The 18,769-nt window shown below is 34.9% G+C and overlaps 1 protein-coding gene across 2 annotated transcripts in view; it reads left to right on the forward strand.

The window, feature by feature from the left end:
- The first annotated feature begins 4,733 nt into the window (after window positions 1-4,733).
- The window catches only part of LOC110101472 (F-box/LRR-repeat protein 12), a 20,202-nt gene continuing 6,166 nt past the window's right edge, over window positions 4,734-18,769 (forward strand). The window contains exons 1-3 of one of the 2 annotated variants that reach the window (XM_020829383.2): window positions 4,797-4,864; window positions 5,178-5,220; window positions 7,976-8,796. In XM_020829383.2, coding sequence (XP_020685042.2) covers window positions 8,135-8,796 — 662 coding nt within the window. In that variant the 5' untranslated portion in view covers window positions 4,797-4,864; window positions 5,178-5,220; window positions 7,976-8,134. Of the gene's footprint in view, window positions 4,865-5,177; window positions 5,221-7,975; window positions 8,797-18,769 lie in introns of both variants that reach the window. The other variant, XM_020829381.2, reaches the window with a different exon arrangement.

The following is an 18,769-nucleotide window of genomic DNA, read 5'->3' on the forward strand; positions in this document are numbered from 1 at the left end:
GATGTCATTGCCAAACTGCCCCTTATTCTTTGCACGCCAAAGCAAGTAAATCAAACAGCAAATGAACAGATGGTGTAGGTTTTTTGTATGAGGCAAGGCAGCATTAAGATCAGAAATGTAACCGAAGAGCTGCAGCACATACAGCCTCACTAGGGAGAGATTATTAGGTGCGAAGTGCGGATGGGGAGAATCGTCCGCATAAGCACTATATCCAGCTAGATACTGGCACTCGGTACCGTTGGGTACCGCTAGGTGCCTGATGATTGTGCGGACGGTGCACACTCCTCACCTAATAATTTTTTCCTCAATAGGAAGGTTGAGGAGAAAGGATGAATATTGCATATAATGTTATGTAATATATCTCATAAAATAAATAATTTGTATATTTCTCTAATTTTTGCTATTGAGGTATGGAAAGCCAAATTGCCTATGTATATGTGCAGTTGCATATTTATATTAACATAAAATTTCAGGGAAGAATAAGAAGCAGTCTAAATTGAATCAAAATTTGATTCAAATGAAGTTTGAATTAAAACTTAGGCTTCGTTTGGGACGGCTTTCTTACTGCTTTTTAAAGTAGCTTTTTAGTATAAAAATTAAAATTTTTATACTTGAAAACTGCTTTAAGAAATAATAAGAAATTCGTCTCAAACGAAGCCTAAGAAAGTCGTCCCAAACAAGCCTTAGGCTTCGTTTGGGATGATTTTCTTTATGTTTCTTAAATTAGTTTTATAGTATAAAAATCTAAATTTTTGTACTAAAAAGTTACTTTATGAAGCGGTAAAAAAACCGTCCCAAACGAAGTCTTAGGTTTTGTTTGGGGCGGCGTTCTTATTGCTTCTTAAAGCAGCTTTTTAGTACAAAAATTATTTTTTTTTCAACTAGAAATCTGCTTTAAGAAGCAGTAAGAAAGCCCTCCCAAACGAAGCCTTAGATTCTCATAATTTTCCTAAAAATAAAGGCTCCTAAGTGTTTATATTTCACTATATAAAATAGCTACGTACTCATTCATTTTTCTAGCATTCAGATTTTCTAAGCCATCTAAGAGCCTTAAAAGTTCAAATCTATCCTCTCCCATAAAAAAATAAGTTAAAATAAGAGATTTTCTATAATGCCAACAAAGCCAGATCTTGGAAATGGCTGTGCTTACTATGAAAATATAAGCACAGAGTTTGCTTCCAAGTGAAATTGAAGGATTATAAATAAATAAATTTTCCTGAGTGATATCATATAAGATTATTAATCATTCACTATTGAAATTAGTAGACAAAACTTGGAGATGAGCAATGCATTTGCATGATTATAAATAGTTATTAGATTATAAATTAACTAATCACATAACTTTAGTCGTTTATGCATAAACATAAAATTTTTATTATTATTATTACATGAGATATTGGTATAAATTTGTTGCGGGCTAGAATATTCACACCGTTAAAGCAGAAACATATTCCGTTTTAATGTTTCACGAGTATCCAATACACAAATAGATAAAAAGAAACATCATAATTTTTTACGTGAAAAACTTTGAAGAGAAAAACCACAAGGCAATGCCCAGCTGAAATGATTTTACTAGTTTTGAATATATTACAAAGCTTTATATGTCCTTGAAGTTGAGGACGATCATATTACAATTGTCAATCATCAGGTTGAAATTTATCGACAAACAAGGATCGGACAAAAGTCCACAGACGGGCGGTGGCCGGGTGTAAATTCGGCATCAATTGGTGGCCAGGTGGAAGTCCAACGGCAGCTGATGATTGTGCAGAAGTCCACCGTCAGTCGGCTGTCCTACGACGGTCGGTGGTCTGATGATGGTCCGAGGGTGGTTGAGGAGGAGTATAGCGGCGAGAGAACTTTAGTTTCTTTGTCTTTATTTTCTTCCTTGCTTAATCTCTCCTCAGTGAAGAATAAGGGGTCTATTTATAATTTTCAGAGAATGAGATAGCAATAAATAAGGACAAGATCAATGATATGTTGGGAGTGTTTTGAAAGAACGACCGATATCAATTCCCTTGATTGTAGACCATTTATCAAGCATTTGAGTGTCTTAATGATTCTTCTATATAAATATTCGACTATAAGCATGTCACATTTAGAAATCAAGGGCTTGTTGGATTCGTCCCGTCGAGCTGCCCAATTCAACTATAAGCATGTCACATTTATAAATCATTTGATCATCCAATTTATGGTTCGAACTTTTCATATGTGCTTTGGGTCTTCGATTTGGGCCCATTTTGGCTAGGCTTGCTTGAATTTGATGTCGTTGGATTCATCTTTTTGAGACGTTCAGTTCGACTATAAGTTTGTTGAAATCCGAGCTCAGATGGTGCCAGATTTAATTTTTTAAGTTTCTAACTCAATCTTATCTCGAAATTCGTGCCTGATCAAAATAAATTTTTATTTATTTATGGAAAATAAGAAAGTTTTCTCAAACGAAGCCTAAGAAAGTCGTCCCAAAGAAAGCCTTAGGCTTCGTTTGGGATGACTTTCTTTCTGTTTCTTAAAGTAGTTTTATAGTATAAAAATCTAAGTTTTTGTACTAAAAAGTTTCTTTATGAAGCGGTAAAAAAACCTTCCCAAACGAAATCTTAGGTTTTGTTTGGGGCGGCGTTCTTATTGTTTCTTAAAGCAGCTTTTTAGTACAAAAATTAATTTTTTCTTCAACTAGAAATCTGCTTTAAGAAGCAGTAAGAAAGCCGTCCCAAACGAAGCCTTAGATTCTCATAATTTTCCTAAAAAATAAAGGTTCCTAAGTGTTTTTATTTCACTATATAAAGTAGCTACGCACTCTTTCATTTTTCAAGCACTCAGATTTTCTAAGCCATCTAAGAGCCTTAAAAGTTCAAATCTATCCTCTCCCATAAAAAAATAAGTTAAAATAAGAGATTTTCTATAATGCCAACAAAGTCAGATCTTGGAAATGGCTGTGCTTACTATGAAAATATAAGCACAGAGTTTGCTTACAAGTGAAATTGAAGGATTAAAAATAAATAAATTTTACTGAGTGATATCATATAAGATTATTAATTATTCACTATTGAAATTAGTAGACAAAACTTGGAGATGAGTAATGCATTTGCATGATTATAAATAGTTATTAGATTATAATTTAACTAATCACATAACTTTAGTCGTTTATGCATAAACATTACTTTTTTTTTATTATTACATGAGATATTGGTATAAATTTGCCGCGGGCTAGAATATTCACAACGTTAAAGCAAAAAAAAAATTTCATCTTAGAGTTCCACGAGTATCCAGTACACAAATAGATAAAAAGAAACACCATAATTTTTTACGTGGAAAACTCTGAAGAGAAAAACCATGAGACGATGCCCAGTTGAAATGATTTTACTAGTTTTAAATAGATTACAAAGCTTGATATGTCCTTGAAGTTGAGGACGATCAGACTACAATTGTCAATCATCATGTTGAAATTTAACGACAAACAAGGATTGGACAAAAGTCCGATGACGTGCGATGGCTAGGTGTAAATTCAGCATCAATTAGTGGCCAAGGGGAAGTCCAGCGACAGCTGATGGGGGGCAGAAGTCCACTGTCAGTCAACGGTCCTACGACGATCGGTGGTCTGATGATGGTCTGAGGGTGGTCGAGGAGGAGTATAGCGGCAAGAGAACTTTAGTTTTTTTGTCTTTATTTTCTTCCTTGCTTAATCTCTCCTCAGTGAAAAATAAGGGGTCTATTTATAATTTTTCAGAGAATGAGATAGCAGTAAATAAGGACAAGATCAAGGATATGTTGGGAATGTTTTGAATGAACGGCTGATATCAATTCCCTTGATTGTAGACCGTTTATCAAGCATTTGAGTGTCTTAATGATTCTTCTATATAAATATTCGACTATAAGCATGTCACATTTAGAAATCAAGGGCTTGTTGGATCGTCCAGTCGAGCTGCCCAATTCGACTATAAGCATGTCACATTTATAAATCATTTGATCATACAATTTATAGTTCAAACTTTTCATATGTGCTTTGGGTCTTCGATTTGGGCCCATTCTGGCTAGGCTTGCTTGAATTTGATGTCGTTGGATTCATCTTTTTGAGACGTTCAATTCGACTATAAGTTTGCTGAAATCTGAGCTCAGATGGTCCCAGATTTGATTTTTGAAGTTTCTAACTCAAACTTATCTCGATATCCATGCCTGATCAAAATAAATTTTTGTTGATATATGAAAATTTAATTCGCTATGCAGATTATAAATTTGTCAGAAAAATTACCTTATTCATATTTGTTTTTAGGATCATCACTTAAAGACTTGTCCGAGTCTTATGCAAATGAAACTTCTTCTTCTTTTTTAATCCGAAAGTAACTGGTTCAACACTGGACATTTAAATGAGAAGGATTTACATTTATAATTCTAAATTTTTATATATTTACATATCTAATATGCAAATCTTAATATTTACTTATATAATATTTTAATTTCAAAATTATGTCAAAAATATCACAAATATTACCTTTCTAATGTGAAACTATACCTTTTCATATATATGTTTTAATGCTATTTAGCAATTCAAATATAAAATTTATATTTTAGATGTATAAATACATAAAACTTTCATGGTATGTATGTAATTACTCATCAAATCAATATCATTAATATTTTTTTCAAACAAGTGCTCAACTAATTGATGCTTTTAAAATGCCCATATTATATAGATATATATATATATATAATTAAGAGGGTGTTTTCTAGAAATTTCCCAAAAATAATAAAAACCTCCTATCCATATTAACAGCTCAGATTAGAGGTTGCAGGCCGAGGGACCTGAGAGCTGCCCTTTTTTCACTGCCGTTTAGTTTCCACTGCTCCTCGAGGAGTGGAGGAACTCGACAAGGTTTCCTTTCTTCTAATTCCGTTCGTTTAGCCATTAGTAATTTCATTCTTTGCAGTAGAGATTGAATCATTATCGCTTATCGATGAAGACAACCCATCAAAATCGGATCTCGATTAACCCTTTTCTTATTCTTATTAAGCTTTTATGCCTGTGCTCATGATTTATTTTTGACGATGCCTTTTTTTTTCATTTGAATTATTTTGTGCTATCTTCTGCGCGCTGAATTTGGCTTTCTTCTTCTTTTGTTTCTCCTTATGTTAAGATACAGAATGGTGATTTCTGATGATTGTTTCATCTGTGGCTTTCGTTTTAGGTTACAAATCCGAGTTTCTGCTAGCTTTTGCTTATGAGATTTTGTAAGTTTCTCTTTTGTATGCTAAGGGGCTGTTTGCTTGCTAGATTTAGCCCAGATTTAGGCTAAAACTTGGAAAACTGATTTTGATCCATATAAATTCTAGGGTAAATTTTTAAAATAATTATCATTAAAATAGATTTTAGGGGAGAGAAAGTTAGAGGGAGAAATAAATTAAAAATAGAGAAATAAAGTATGAGGTAGAAATAAAAAAATCCAAAACATTTTTTTTTTCATGTTGTTCGGGAGAGGTGGTATATCAGATTTTTTTATTAAAATCTTAAATGTAAATGTTTTTTCTTATTTTTTAATAAATAATTTAGAATGAAATTTTTTTAATGAGTTAGTAAGTGACAAAAAATTTTACAATTTAATTTATCATAATTAATTTAAAAATACATATTTTTTTATAATTTTTTATTCATAATAAATTATCGTTATTTTAAATTTATCTTGTTCGTTTTGAATTTTTTTATTTCTCTCTCATTCTTTATTTCTCTTATATATTTTCTCTCTCCTGAAATGTTTTCTTAAAGATATTATAACTTGAGCAAGTCGTCCATTCATTGGGCGACTTTGCGTAGTTTTAAATTTTTTTATTTCGATGGTTTAATAGTTAATTAAATTTTTAATGATATTTATTTTAAAAATTGATTCTTTAAAATCCCATTTTTCTCCAATATTAGGTTAAATCCCTGGTTTAGTAAATCCTAGGAGAAATAGGTTTAGTAAATCCCTGGTTTAGTAAATTGATTCTTTAGCCTTATCATCATCTTCAAACTCTTATTCAATTATTGTATTTTTCTTCTTGCTCCCCATATCAATTAACATTGGATTCAATTTAATTTAAAAAAAAAATAACAAATTGAGAATATAACTAAATTATCTTTTGATTTATTTATGTTTCAACCCCACTTTGCTTAATGATTTCGAATGAATGTAAAGTAGAAGTTGCACCCAATTTATTACTACACTTCCAATGTTACCTATAATGTCTCCATTGCCATTATCACTCAAGGTAATTCCTTCACTTTCAACTTCAAATTCTTAACATATTTTTTGTACCATCAATGGAAAGCCTTCTAGCTCCAGGGTGTTGATGGTTGCCTTGATTTGTTTAGTGATAGACCACAAACTTGCTTCATCCAGAAAGAAACCAAGCAAAAGATCCTGAATTAAATAATGTTAATAGTAGATTTTTTGATTCGAGGAACCAATTATATGCAATTTTTAACTTCCTATATACTATATACCAGATAAGAGTGAAGAGTGGGAAAAAAAATGTTTTATTCTATTTGTGAATGAAGAATGACTCCAAATATCTTTAAATGTCAAAATCATAGATAGGTTTTAGTTGTTTTGCGGAATTTCAGAACCTTAATATTTGATGCTCCATAAAGTTTTAGACAGGGGAAAAAGATGAACATATGATGTCATGACCCGGCCCAGGTACTCAAATTAACAAGGCGAGAATTGATGGTTAATTCATTTTCTTAACTTATACATAAACAATTAAAACTAGCGTCACTCATAAAATTGAAGAATCACTAACTAACTTAGAAATTTGAATTGAATATATACACCCAAATTTTATCTGTTTTCATTCGATCGTCTTCCTATGTAAATATATTCTTCTCTTTCAGTCATTTTATTTTTTAGAAGATTTTTCTAAAATTTAGTTTAATAGTTTGAGTTTACATAGTAAACTCAGTGGATAATCACAACTTGTAGTATAGCAGTTGTACATACGTAAGATAATCATATTCATTTAACTTTTTTTACAGCTAACTTATATGTGTATATACATATCATATGATATAAATCCTTATTATATATTCTTCAAATAACGTATTCATTTTTTCAGTTATTCTTTTTCCCTTTTTCATTTAATACAAAAACACAGTCTAAAATTTTTATCAGTGATGGTGCAATTATTTATATTTCTATTTTCATTTTCATTTAAGGTGCACAAAATATGTTGTTTTCCCTTCCAGTATTATAAAGGGTGAACTCCTGTATTTGCATGCATGTGTCTTTTCCTTTTAAATTATACTTTCTTTTACATATTATAAGTTTTTTCATTTATTTCATTATTCTTTACATGCATCTTTACATGTAATTTTCATATTATATACACTTTTAAATTTACTTCATTTTTCTCTTGCATGTATTTTAAATTGTTAGATGTATATTTTACATATACATATACATTCATACTAAATGATAATTTTAATTTATAGTTTTCATAATCTTAACCATAATAACATTCAAATATAAATAAATAAACAAATAGAAAAGGTACTACATTTAGAATTGCAATGGAAATAAAATAATGTAATCATAAGCAACTTTGCAACCATTCTGTTATTGAAGGGCCTTTTTAAAGTGCAAAATCAACCTCTTCACTAGCCTTATGTTTTATTTTTTAATATTTCCCTAATGCCTAGATTATTTTGCAAATAATCAATAAGTGTACCTTTGACTCTGCTAAACACTCTCCTTTTAAAACTTCAAACTTTCTTGCAGCCAGTGTATCTTTTAATAATATTTATTTGGTCTTTAATTCTGGAGAAACATTTCTAATATTGCATGCTAAAATGTTCTTCCTCCACTCATTTGATATTATATTTAACCTCATTATATCATGGTGATGAATACTAAACAATTTTTACTATTAAAACTTATTAATCTCAACAACATTCGTTAAATTCATCTTCTATTCACATCTATGAGCTAATTATTGTTATTGCTATGTGCAGCATCAGCTCTTGTGACCACTATTTGCATTCAAACAAACTCTTTGTAGAAATGTTCTACCAAGAAAGCTCTAATCTCTTTTCTCAGTGGATCTCAGTTGATTTACTCAAGTGAATGAGTTGAGCTGTTAGTCTCATCTGCAGCTATATATCAAACCGAATATGAACTTATCTGATGACTGTCTAGTTTGTATTTTTCAAAAGCTTCAGAATGGAACCGATCGAAATTCTTTCGGGTTAACTTGTCGCCGTTGGCTCCATATTCAAAATATTTCTCGTCGATCATTGAATCTCCACTTCTCTTACGAGCCGACGGCGTATCACTCAAATCTGAGATATCTTCCAATGCTACTAAATCGTTTCTCTCAACTAACCTCAGTATCAATAGAAGGTTGCAAAGAATTACCTGATTCAGCATTAGCCGGATTGAAGAACTTGAAAACTACCCTGCGCTCATTATCCTTATATTGTTGTTTCAATATCACAGATGAAGGTGTCACTCAGGTTGCTATCCAATGCAATCGATTGGTATCACTGATACTATATAAATGCAACATTACTGATATCGGATTAGAAATGATAGCAAATTTCTGCAAGTTGTTGGAGAATTTGAACTTATCTTACTGTGTGAACATCACTGACTGGGGGATTCTAGCAGTTTCAAGAGGATGTCGGTTGCTTCATGTGTTAGTGGTTTCTGGCTGTAGAGATGTAGTGGGAACTGGACTTAGAGGATGTTCGGAGAGGCTAGAATACATAGAAGCTGAGTGTTGTATGTTTACCAGAGAAGGTCTGTTGGAAGCAGTACGTGCTGGTGGGTTGACGTATGGAGTCAGGATATGAAATAAACAAATTTTTTTTTTAATGGCTAATAATTTAATGTAATGAATTCATTACGGTTTAATGTGCTCATTTAAATTTCAAAAAAAAGTTTATGTGATTATGTGTAGATGTATTGAATTGCTGAATTTCTTTGTTTAATATAGTGAGAACAGAAGTAATAATCAGTTTGATTGTTCTTTGTTGAAATCGGCATCCCATTCGAACAATCAGACGCAGAAACTTCCCCAGACGGCTGAAGCACAAAGAAATTCCGCGGGACCCCCCGCACCATTGATCTTTAGATTTGGTCACGGATCACAAATTGAAGACCCCCGCTAGACGGCTCGAACTCGACTCGTTAACGAGCTCGCGAGCCGAGCTTATCAAGCTTCGAGCTCGAGCTCGTATGATAAACGAGTTCGAGTTCCAAACGAAATCTTAAATGATCTACTAAGCAGATTTTGCAGTAGCTCCTTATTGGAGCTAGCTTAGCTGCAGCAAAGGGCATGTGTATGATTTGATTTGGCTAGTTACAGGTGACATACTCAGGTCTGTTTGGCTAAGATTATGATTTAATTCAAGTAGGATTTAGTCAATCCTGAGAACTGTTTGGCATATTAGATATTAAATTTCATTAAATCATATGATATATTTGGCAGATATTATCAAGATTTTATATTTGAATCAGAAGAAGTTATGTAATCTCTTCCATTCTATTTCTTTGAGGATTTACTAAATCCAGATTTAGCTCAAAAAATAAATTGGCAAGGTTTAGGCATGATTTGGGGCAGCTTTCTTAATGTTTTCTAAATCAGATTTCTAATACGAAAACTTTTTGTTCAAGGAATTTTTGAACTAAAAAGCTGTTTTAGAAAGCAGTAAAATAGTCGTCCCAAATGAAGCCTTAGGCTAAGGCTTTGTTTAGTTTTTTGTACTAAAAAATTACTTTAAGAAGCAGCAAGAGAACGGGTGCGAACGAAACCTAAATTCTTGCTAACTTTTGCAACCAAACATCCCTAATGTGTATTTAGGGACGTGGTTTCTGCTTCTTGTGGTGCATTACTTACTCTTATAAAGTCTAGTTCTTGTTTTTTATTCTCTATTTCTTTTTGTTTTTTTTTTAATCTATTGCATGAAAGTTCACAAAGCCATGTAACTCATAAATTTTCTTATTTTAATTCCTAACAAAAAATAAAATAGAACAATCAACCCATGTTTTGAAAATTCATAAAATTAGTTTTTTTGTTTTTTTTTAAGATTCAAATTCATAAGGATTTAACTTCAAGAAAATGGCAAGTATTTAGCTTTGGAAGAAATCATTCATCATCATCCAGGAGATAGTACATAAATGTCAACAAAGCGGGGTTCATTTGGGACGGTTTTCTTATTGCTTCTTAAGCTTTTTGGTATAAAAATTAAAATATATATATTAAAAAGTTGCTTTAAGAAGCAATAAATAAGTCGTCCCAAACGAAGCCTCTGGGCATCTCCAACCAAAAATCTCATTTTTCACTCCAAAATGCAATAAAACTCAAAAATGTCCTGATTCATTTCCAATCAAACTCCATTTTGCGCGCTTCTGCGAAGGTAACCATCTTTCTCATCTTTCGCGCGTTTCTTCGGCAAATCCGATTGAGACAGGAAAATGGCGTAGGTGAACAGTGCAACGCCAATATTGACGTCGCATTGTTCACCCTCCACCGATTAGCAATTATTTTGCCGTTCAAATGGTGCAAATCAGCTACACCTTAAAGTAGTTTGGAGTTCCGCTGGAGACTGCCCTCAGTGAATCAATCCACGATTTTTTTTGGTATTTGCTCCACTTTTTAATATTGTGGTTGATAGAGTTCTTATTTTAAAAAGAAAGAGTAGAATGACTATAGATGTCATTGCCAAACTGCTCCTTATTCTTTGCACGCCAAAGCAAGTAAATCAAACAGCAAATGAACAGATAGTGTAGGTTATTTACTTATTTGTATGAGGCAAGGCAGCATTAAGATCAGAAATGTAACCGAAGAGCTGCAGCACATACAGCCTCAGTAGGGAGAGATTATTAGGTGCGGAGTGCAGACGGGGAGAATCGTCCGCACAAACACTATACCCAGCTAGGTACCGGCACTCGGTACCGGTGGGTACCGTTGGGTACCGCAAGTTATCCAGTGCTTGTGCGGACGGTGCACACTCCGCACCTAATAATTTTTTCTCAGTAGGAAGTTTGAGGAGAAAGGATGAATATTGCATAGGCCAAATTTTTGAAAGAAGCAAGGATTAAATCAAATTTAGCGGAATGAGCTGAATAGGAAATAAATTTAAGAACGAGCAAAGGCGCCAATCTAATCGGTGCATTCAAAGAATTCGCTGATGCAGCGCGTTATTTGAATGCGCTTAAGTGAACGGCGTTTTTAAAATGCATTTAAAAGTTACTTTATTTGGTTGCAAATCTTTATTAGATTATAAATTAACTAATCACATAACTTTAGTCGTTTATGCATAAACATTACTTTTTTTTTATTATTACATGAGATATTGGTATAAATTTGCCACGGGCTAGAATATTCACAACATTAAAGCAAAAAAAATATTTCATCTTAGCATTCCACGAGTATCCAGTACACAAATAGATAAAAAGAAATACCATAATTTTTTATGTGGAAAACCATGAAGAAAAAAACCATGAGACGATGCCCAGTTGAAATGATTTTACTAGTTTTAAATAGATTACAAAGCTTTATATGTCCTTGAAGTTGAGGACAATCAGACTACAATTGTCAATCATCAGGTTGAAATTTATCGACAAACAAGAATCGGACAAAAGTCCAATGACGGCCGGTGGCCGGGGGTAAATTCGACATCAATTGGTGGTCAGGTGGAAGTCCAGCGACAGCTGATGGTTGTGAAGAAATCCACCGTCAGTCAGCGGTCCTACGACGGTCGGTGGTCTGATGATGGTCTGAGGGTGGTCGAGAAAGAGTATAGCGGCAAGAGAACTTTAGGTTCTTTGTCTTTATTTTCTTCCTTGCTTATTCTTTTCTCGGTGGAGAATAAGGGGTCTATTTATAATTTTCAGATAATGAGATAGCTGTAAATAAGGACAAGATCAAGGATATTTTGGGAGTGTTTTGAATGAACGACTGATATCAATTCCCTTGATTGTTGACCGTTTATCGAGCATTTGAGTGTGTTAATGATTCTTCTATATAAATATTCGACTATAAGCATGTCACATTTAGAAATCAAGGGCTTGTTGGATTCATCCCGTCGAGCTGCTCAATTCGACTATAAGCATGTCACATTTATAAATCATTTGATCATCTAATTTATGATTTGAACTTTTCAGATGTGCTTTGGGTCTTCGATTTGGGCCCATTTTGGCTAGGCTTGCTTGAATTTGATGTCGTTGGATTCATCTTTTCGAGACGTTCAATTCGACTATAAGTTTGCTGAACAGATGGTCCCATATTTAATTTTTGAAGTTTCTAACTCAAACTTATCTCGATATTCGTGCATGATCAAAATAAATTTTTGTTGATATATGCAAATTTAATTCACTATGCAGATTATAAATTTGTCAGAAAATTTTCCTTATGGATATGTCTGTTTTTAGGATCATAACTTAAAGACTTGTCCGAGTCTTATGCAAATGAAACTTTTTTTTTTAATCCGAATGTAACTGGTTCAACACTGGACATTTAAATGAGAAGGATTTACATTTATAATTCTAAATTTTTATATATTTACATATCTAATATGCAAATCTTAATATTTACTTATATAATATTTTAATTTCAAAATTATGTCAAAAATATCACAAATATTACCTTCTAATGTGAAACTATACCTTTTCATATATGTTGCGTCCAGGAGTATTCGCGGTGGTAGAGAAATATAAGATTTAACGTCTTAGCGTTGTACAAAAATTCGGCACGCAATCAGATAAAGAGAGAGGGTCTAACATTTATGAGACACCAAGATTTTTATATGAAAAACCCCTGAAAAGGGGGAAAAAAACCACAGGGCCTAGCCCAGTTTGAATGAATCCACTAGTATTGGAGTTGATTACAAACGAGGTCCTTCCTTGGTGGAAGGTCTTAGCTTGATGTACATCTTATGGAGTACATTACATGATGTGAATACAAAGAATCACTATTAACATGTTCGTTTGGTCGGGAGGACCGTAGTCGGTGGGCGACGGAGGTCGGAAGACTTGTAGTCGGTGGGCGACGTAAGTCAGGAGGACCGTAGTCGGCTGGTGATGGAGGTCGGAAGGACTGTAGTCTGACGACGAAGATCAGAAGGACAGCGTCAGGTGGAAGTCCAACAATGGAAAGAAATGCATCTTCGCATAGACGTCCAGCAAAGTCCGATAACTGGTAGAAGTCCGGCGTCGGGTAGAAACTTAGCGAAGAGTGAATGTCCGACGATACTATATAAAGTGCAACACTAATTACTATATCGATTAGAAAATGATTAGCAAATTCGCAAGTTGTTGGGAGAAATTTGGAACTTATCTTACTAGTGTGAACATCACAGACTGGGCGGATTCTAGCAGTTCAAGAGAGTCGGTTGCTTCATGGTTAGTGGTTTTGGCTGTAAGAGATTGATGTGAGAACATGCGACTTAGAGGATGTTCGGAGAGGCTAAATACATTAGAAGCTGAGTGTTTGGTATGTTTACCAGAGAAAGGTCTCTTGGAAGCAGTACGTGGCTGGTTGGTTGACGTAACCTTAATCTGTCGAGTTCGAGGACATTGATGAAACATGACGCATAGCTCTGTGCTGCGTGCCACGACTCCAGATCTGAAATCTTCGCTCGTGCTGGTTATATACCGAATCGAATCCGATATGCTCACCATATCGAGGCTTGTTCCATTGCTGGAGGAATGGAAGTTGTTGCTGTGTGTCATGAGATTGGAGCTTTGGGATGGTTGAGAAATTGGATTGGAACATTGCTGTATTTGCAGATGTTGCAATGTTGAGAATTCGATGTCGAATTATGTGATAGAGATTTGGAGGCCTTTTGGTGAGGGTTGTGGAAGATTGAGGGTCTTTGCCATATGCATGGATGTAGAAGGTTTAGTCTATGGGACTTGAATTGTTCAGACTTAGGAGAAGTGATGTAGAATGTAAGAAGTGTAAGAACGGGTCTCTATTGAGCCTAGAATTTTATGACTTTTTTTGCACTCCATAACAAAAGTTTTTCTAACTTGGCAGTACTGGAGTTCAGGATTATGAAATAAACAATTTAATTTTTTTAAATGCGAATTTATGGCCTAAAATTTAATGTTGATACATCATCACAAAATTAACTTGATCAGGCACGAATCTCGAGGCAAAAAACTAGGTGAGACTTTCAAAAAATTAATTTCCGAGAGCACCCCAACTTCCGAATTTCAGCAAAGCTTATAGTTCGAACTGAGCCGTCTCGGAGATACGAACCAACGACACCAAGGTCAAAACCCAATCTGAGCCCAAATGGGTCAAATCATGGATCCAAAGCTGTGTTGGAAGGTTCAAAACCGCAATTTGATGTTACCAAACGACTCCGATTTTGACGAGCTTATACTCGAATCGAAGGGTCTTGACGAGACGCAATCCAACGGAGCCCAAGATTTCACAAGAATTCCGACATCACTAAGGCCTTCAAAATGGTCCATATTGAACGGTTGCACGATCGATAGGATTCAATATCGGCCGTCCATTTGACCACTCCCTATTCGCCCCTGCATCTCACACCTAGTTACAGGGCCATGCCACTCCAGAAAATCTATTAAATAGAGCCCCTCATTTCTCCATAAGAGGAATCGGCGATCGAAGCAAGAGAGAGAAGAAGGGAGAAAGAAAAAAGAGAACGGAAAGGGAGTTCCTCCTCGACAGCCGCCGGACCCACCGCCGGACCACCGCAGAAACCTCGCCGGAACCACGCCGAACCACCGCAGGAATCTCGTCGGACCACCGCCGGACCACCACAGGAACCTCGCCGGCCACCACAGGAACCTCGCCGGACCACCAACCTTGAAGGCCCGAAATATATCGTTCATCCCCCGGCGTTTCCGCCAAAGACACCGACGTCTTTGTTCAAGGCCCGAACACTCAGTCCCTACGTCCTGCCCAAAGACCCGACGTCTTGTTCAAGGCCCGACACTCAGTCCCTACGTCGCTGCTTAAAGACCGAACGTCTTGTTCAAGGCCGACACTCAGTCCCTTACTTAAACCTGACAAAAGACCCGACGTCTTTGGTTCAAAGGTCGACGTTAAAGTCCCGACGTCCCCACCCTCCCCCCCATGCTGAAGACCCCGACGTCCTGCTGAAGACGCTATGTATTCCTTGCTAAGGACCCGACGTCCTACTCAGGCCAGACCATTCAACATCCGATCTTTCCAAGTGACACTGGGGACTAACATCTGGACTCCTTATCTCCTACCGCCTACGGTCCTTACTGACCACTGTCGCCTACTGACGGATCCGTCCGACCTCCATCACTAGAACAACGGTCTTTCAACTCCGGGTCTCCTGCACGACCACGGTCCTTCAGGCCAAACAAAACCTGTATATGTAACTTTTACCATTGTAATGCCAATCTATATGATGTATATTTGCTTACATCAATCCAAGCCTTCTCCTAAGGAAGGCCTCATTTAAGTAACCGACTACCAAAATTTTACTAAGTGGATTCATTCAAACTGGGCTATGGCCCCGTGGGTTTTTCCCCCTTTAAGGGGTTTTCCACGTAAAAACTTTGTGTCTCATTATGAACGGCTACACCCTCTCAACTTATCTGATTTGTGTGCTTTGACTTGCGATACAACGCTAAGACGCTTAAACTATATTATTTTCTCTACCGCCTCGAAATATTCCAGGACGAACAAATGTAATGAAATTCATTACGGATTTAATAGTGCTCAATTTAAAAATTTCAAAAAAAAAAGTTTATGTGATTATGTGCTAGAATGTATTGAATTGCTGAATTTCTTTGTTTAAATATAGTGAGAACAGACAGTTTAATAATCAGTTTGATTGTTCTTGGTTGAAATCGGCATCCCATTCGAACCAATCAGGACCGCCAGAAAACTTCCCCAGACGGCTGAAGCACAAAGAAATTCCGGACCCCCCGCCAACCATTGATCTTTAGATTTGGTCACGGATCACAAATTGAAGACCCCGCTAGGCAGGTGTAATTAGCTGAGACGCTCGAACTCGAACTGCAGTTAACGAAGCTCGACCGAGCCGAGCTAACGAATACAGCTTCGAGCTCGAGCTTCGTATGGGTTTAAACGAGGCTCGATTTCCAACGAAATCTTAAATGATCTACTAAGCAGATTTTGCAGTAGCCTCCTTATTGGAGCTAGCTTAGCTAGGCAGCAAAGGGCGATGTGTATGATTTGGATTTGGCAGTTACAGGTGACATACTCAGGTCTGTTTGGCTAAGATTATTGATTTAATTCAAGTAGGGATTTAGTCAATCCTGAGAACTGTTGGCATATTAGATAGTTAAATTTCATAAATCATATGATATATTTGGCAAGATATTATCAAGATTTATATTTGAATCAGAAGAAATTAGGTAATCTCCCCATTCTATTTCTTTGAGGATTTACTAAATCCAGATTTAGCTCAAAAAAATAAATTGGCAAGTTTAGGCTTGATTTGAGGCAAGCTTTCTTAATGTTTTCTAAGGGTTCGTTTGGACGACTTTTTTATTGCTTTCTAAAACGGAGTTTTAGTACAAATTTTTTTTAATTTTTGTACTAAAAACTCCGTTTATAGAAAGCAATAAAAAAGCTGTCCCAAAACGAAGCCTAAACAGATTTCTAATACGAAAACTTTGTTTGTTCAAGAGAATTTTATTGGAACTATAAAAAGCCTGTTTTAGAAAGCATGTAAAAATAGTCGTCCCAAATGAAGCCTTAGGCTAAAAGCTTTGTTTAGTTTTTTGTAACTAAAAAAATTACTTTAAGAAGCAGCAAGAAAACGGGTGCGAACGAAAACCTAAATTCTTGCCTAACTTTATGCCAACCATACATCCCCTAATGTGTATTGTTTAGGGACGTGGTTTCGTTGCTTCCTTGTGCCGATGCATTACTTTACTCTTATAAAGGATCTAGTTCTTGTTTTTATTCTCTATTTCTTTTGTTTTTTTTTTAATCTATTGCCATGAAAGTTTCACAAAGCCATGTTAACTTCATAAATTTTCTTAATTTTAATTCCCATAACAAAAAAAATTTAAAAATAGAAAACAATCAAACCCATGTTTTGAAAAAATTCATAAAATTAGTATTTTTTTTTTTTTTTTTTTTTTTTTTTTAAGATTCAAATTCATAAGATTTTAAACTTCAAGAAAAATGGCAAGTATTTAGCTTTCGAAGAAACCCATTCATCATTACATCCAGGAGATAGTATATAAATGTCAACAAAGCGGGGTCATTTGGGACGGTTTTCTTATTGCTTTCTTAAACATTTTTGGTATAAAAATTTAAAATATAATATATTAGAAAGTTGCTTTAAGAAGCAATAAATAAGTCGTCCCAAAACGAAAGCCTCTGGCATCTCCAACCAAAAATCTCATTATTTCAAACTCCAAAATGCAATAAAACCTCCAAAATGTCCTCCATATATATTGATTCATTTCCAATCAAAGCTCCATTTTGCCGCGCTTCTGCGAAAGGTAACCGTCTTTCCTCATCTTTCGCGCGTATTCTTCGGCAAATCCGATTGAGACAGCGAAAATGGCGTAGGGAACAGACTTGCAACGCCAATATTTGGAACGTCGCATTGTTCACCCCATCCACCGATTAGCAATTAATTTTGCCGATTCAAAAGGTGCAAATCCCCAGCTACACCTTAAAGCTAGTTTGGAGTTCCGCTGGAGACTTGCCCTCAGGGTGAATCAATCCCACGATTTTTTTGGTAATTTGCTCCACTTTTTTAATAGTTGGTTGATAGATTCATTATTTTTAAAAACGAAAGAGTAAGAATGACTATAGATGTCATGCCAAACTTTGCTCCTTATTTCTTTGCACGCCCAAAGCAAAGTAAATCAAACAGCAACATGAACAGATGGTGTAGGTTTTTTGTATGAGCGCAAGCAGCATTAGATCAGAAATGTAACCGAAGAAGCTGCAGGCACATACAGCCTCAGTAGGAGAGATATATTAGGTGCGGAGTGCAGACGGGAAAGAAACCGTCCGCAACAAATGTACTATACCCAGCTAGTACCGGCACTCGGTACCCGCTGGGACCGCTACTACCCAGTGCTTGTGCTTGTGCGCGACGGTGCACACTCCAGCACCTAATATTTTTTTTTCGCAATTAGGGAAGTTTGAGGAGAAAGGTTGAATATTGCATAGGCCAAAATTCGACAAGAAGCAAGGCATTAAATCAGATTTAGCGGAAGGAAGCTGAATAGGAAATAAAATTTTAAGAACGATAAAGCACCAATCTAAATCGGTGCATTCAAAGAATGCGCTGATGTGTTCGGCGCATTATTTGAATTGCGTTTAATGTTGAACGGCGTTTTTTAAAAATGCATTTAAAAGTTACTTTATTTCGTTGCAAATCTTATTAGATTATAAATTAACTAATTCACATAAACTTTAGTCTTATGGCATAAACATTACTTTTTTTAGCAATTAAAATATAAATATCAATATATATGGTATGTATGTAATTAATATTATCTGTTTTAATGCTATTTAGCAATTAAAATATTAAATATTTATATTTTAGATGTATAAATACATAAAAACTTTCATGGTAATGCATATGTAATTTACTCATCCAAATCAATTATCATTTAATATCTTTTTCAAACAAGTGCTAAACTTTTAATATAAATGTTCTTATGATATGTATATATATATAATATATATATATGACTATAGCATTTTATGTAAAAACTATTTATTATAGAAATTTTCCATGCAAGTTTATTAATAGTGTGAATTATTTGCTATTATGGGATTATATTACAGTTTATAA

The sequence above is a fragment of the Dendrobium catenatum genome, unplaced genomic scaffold, assembly GCF_001605985.2.
Source record: "Dendrobium catenatum unplaced genomic scaffold, ASM160598v2 fragScaff_scaffold_542, whole genome shotgun sequence".
Lineage (NCBI taxonomy): Eukaryota > Viridiplantae > Streptophyta > Magnoliopsida > Asparagales > Orchidaceae > Dendrobium > Dendrobium catenatum.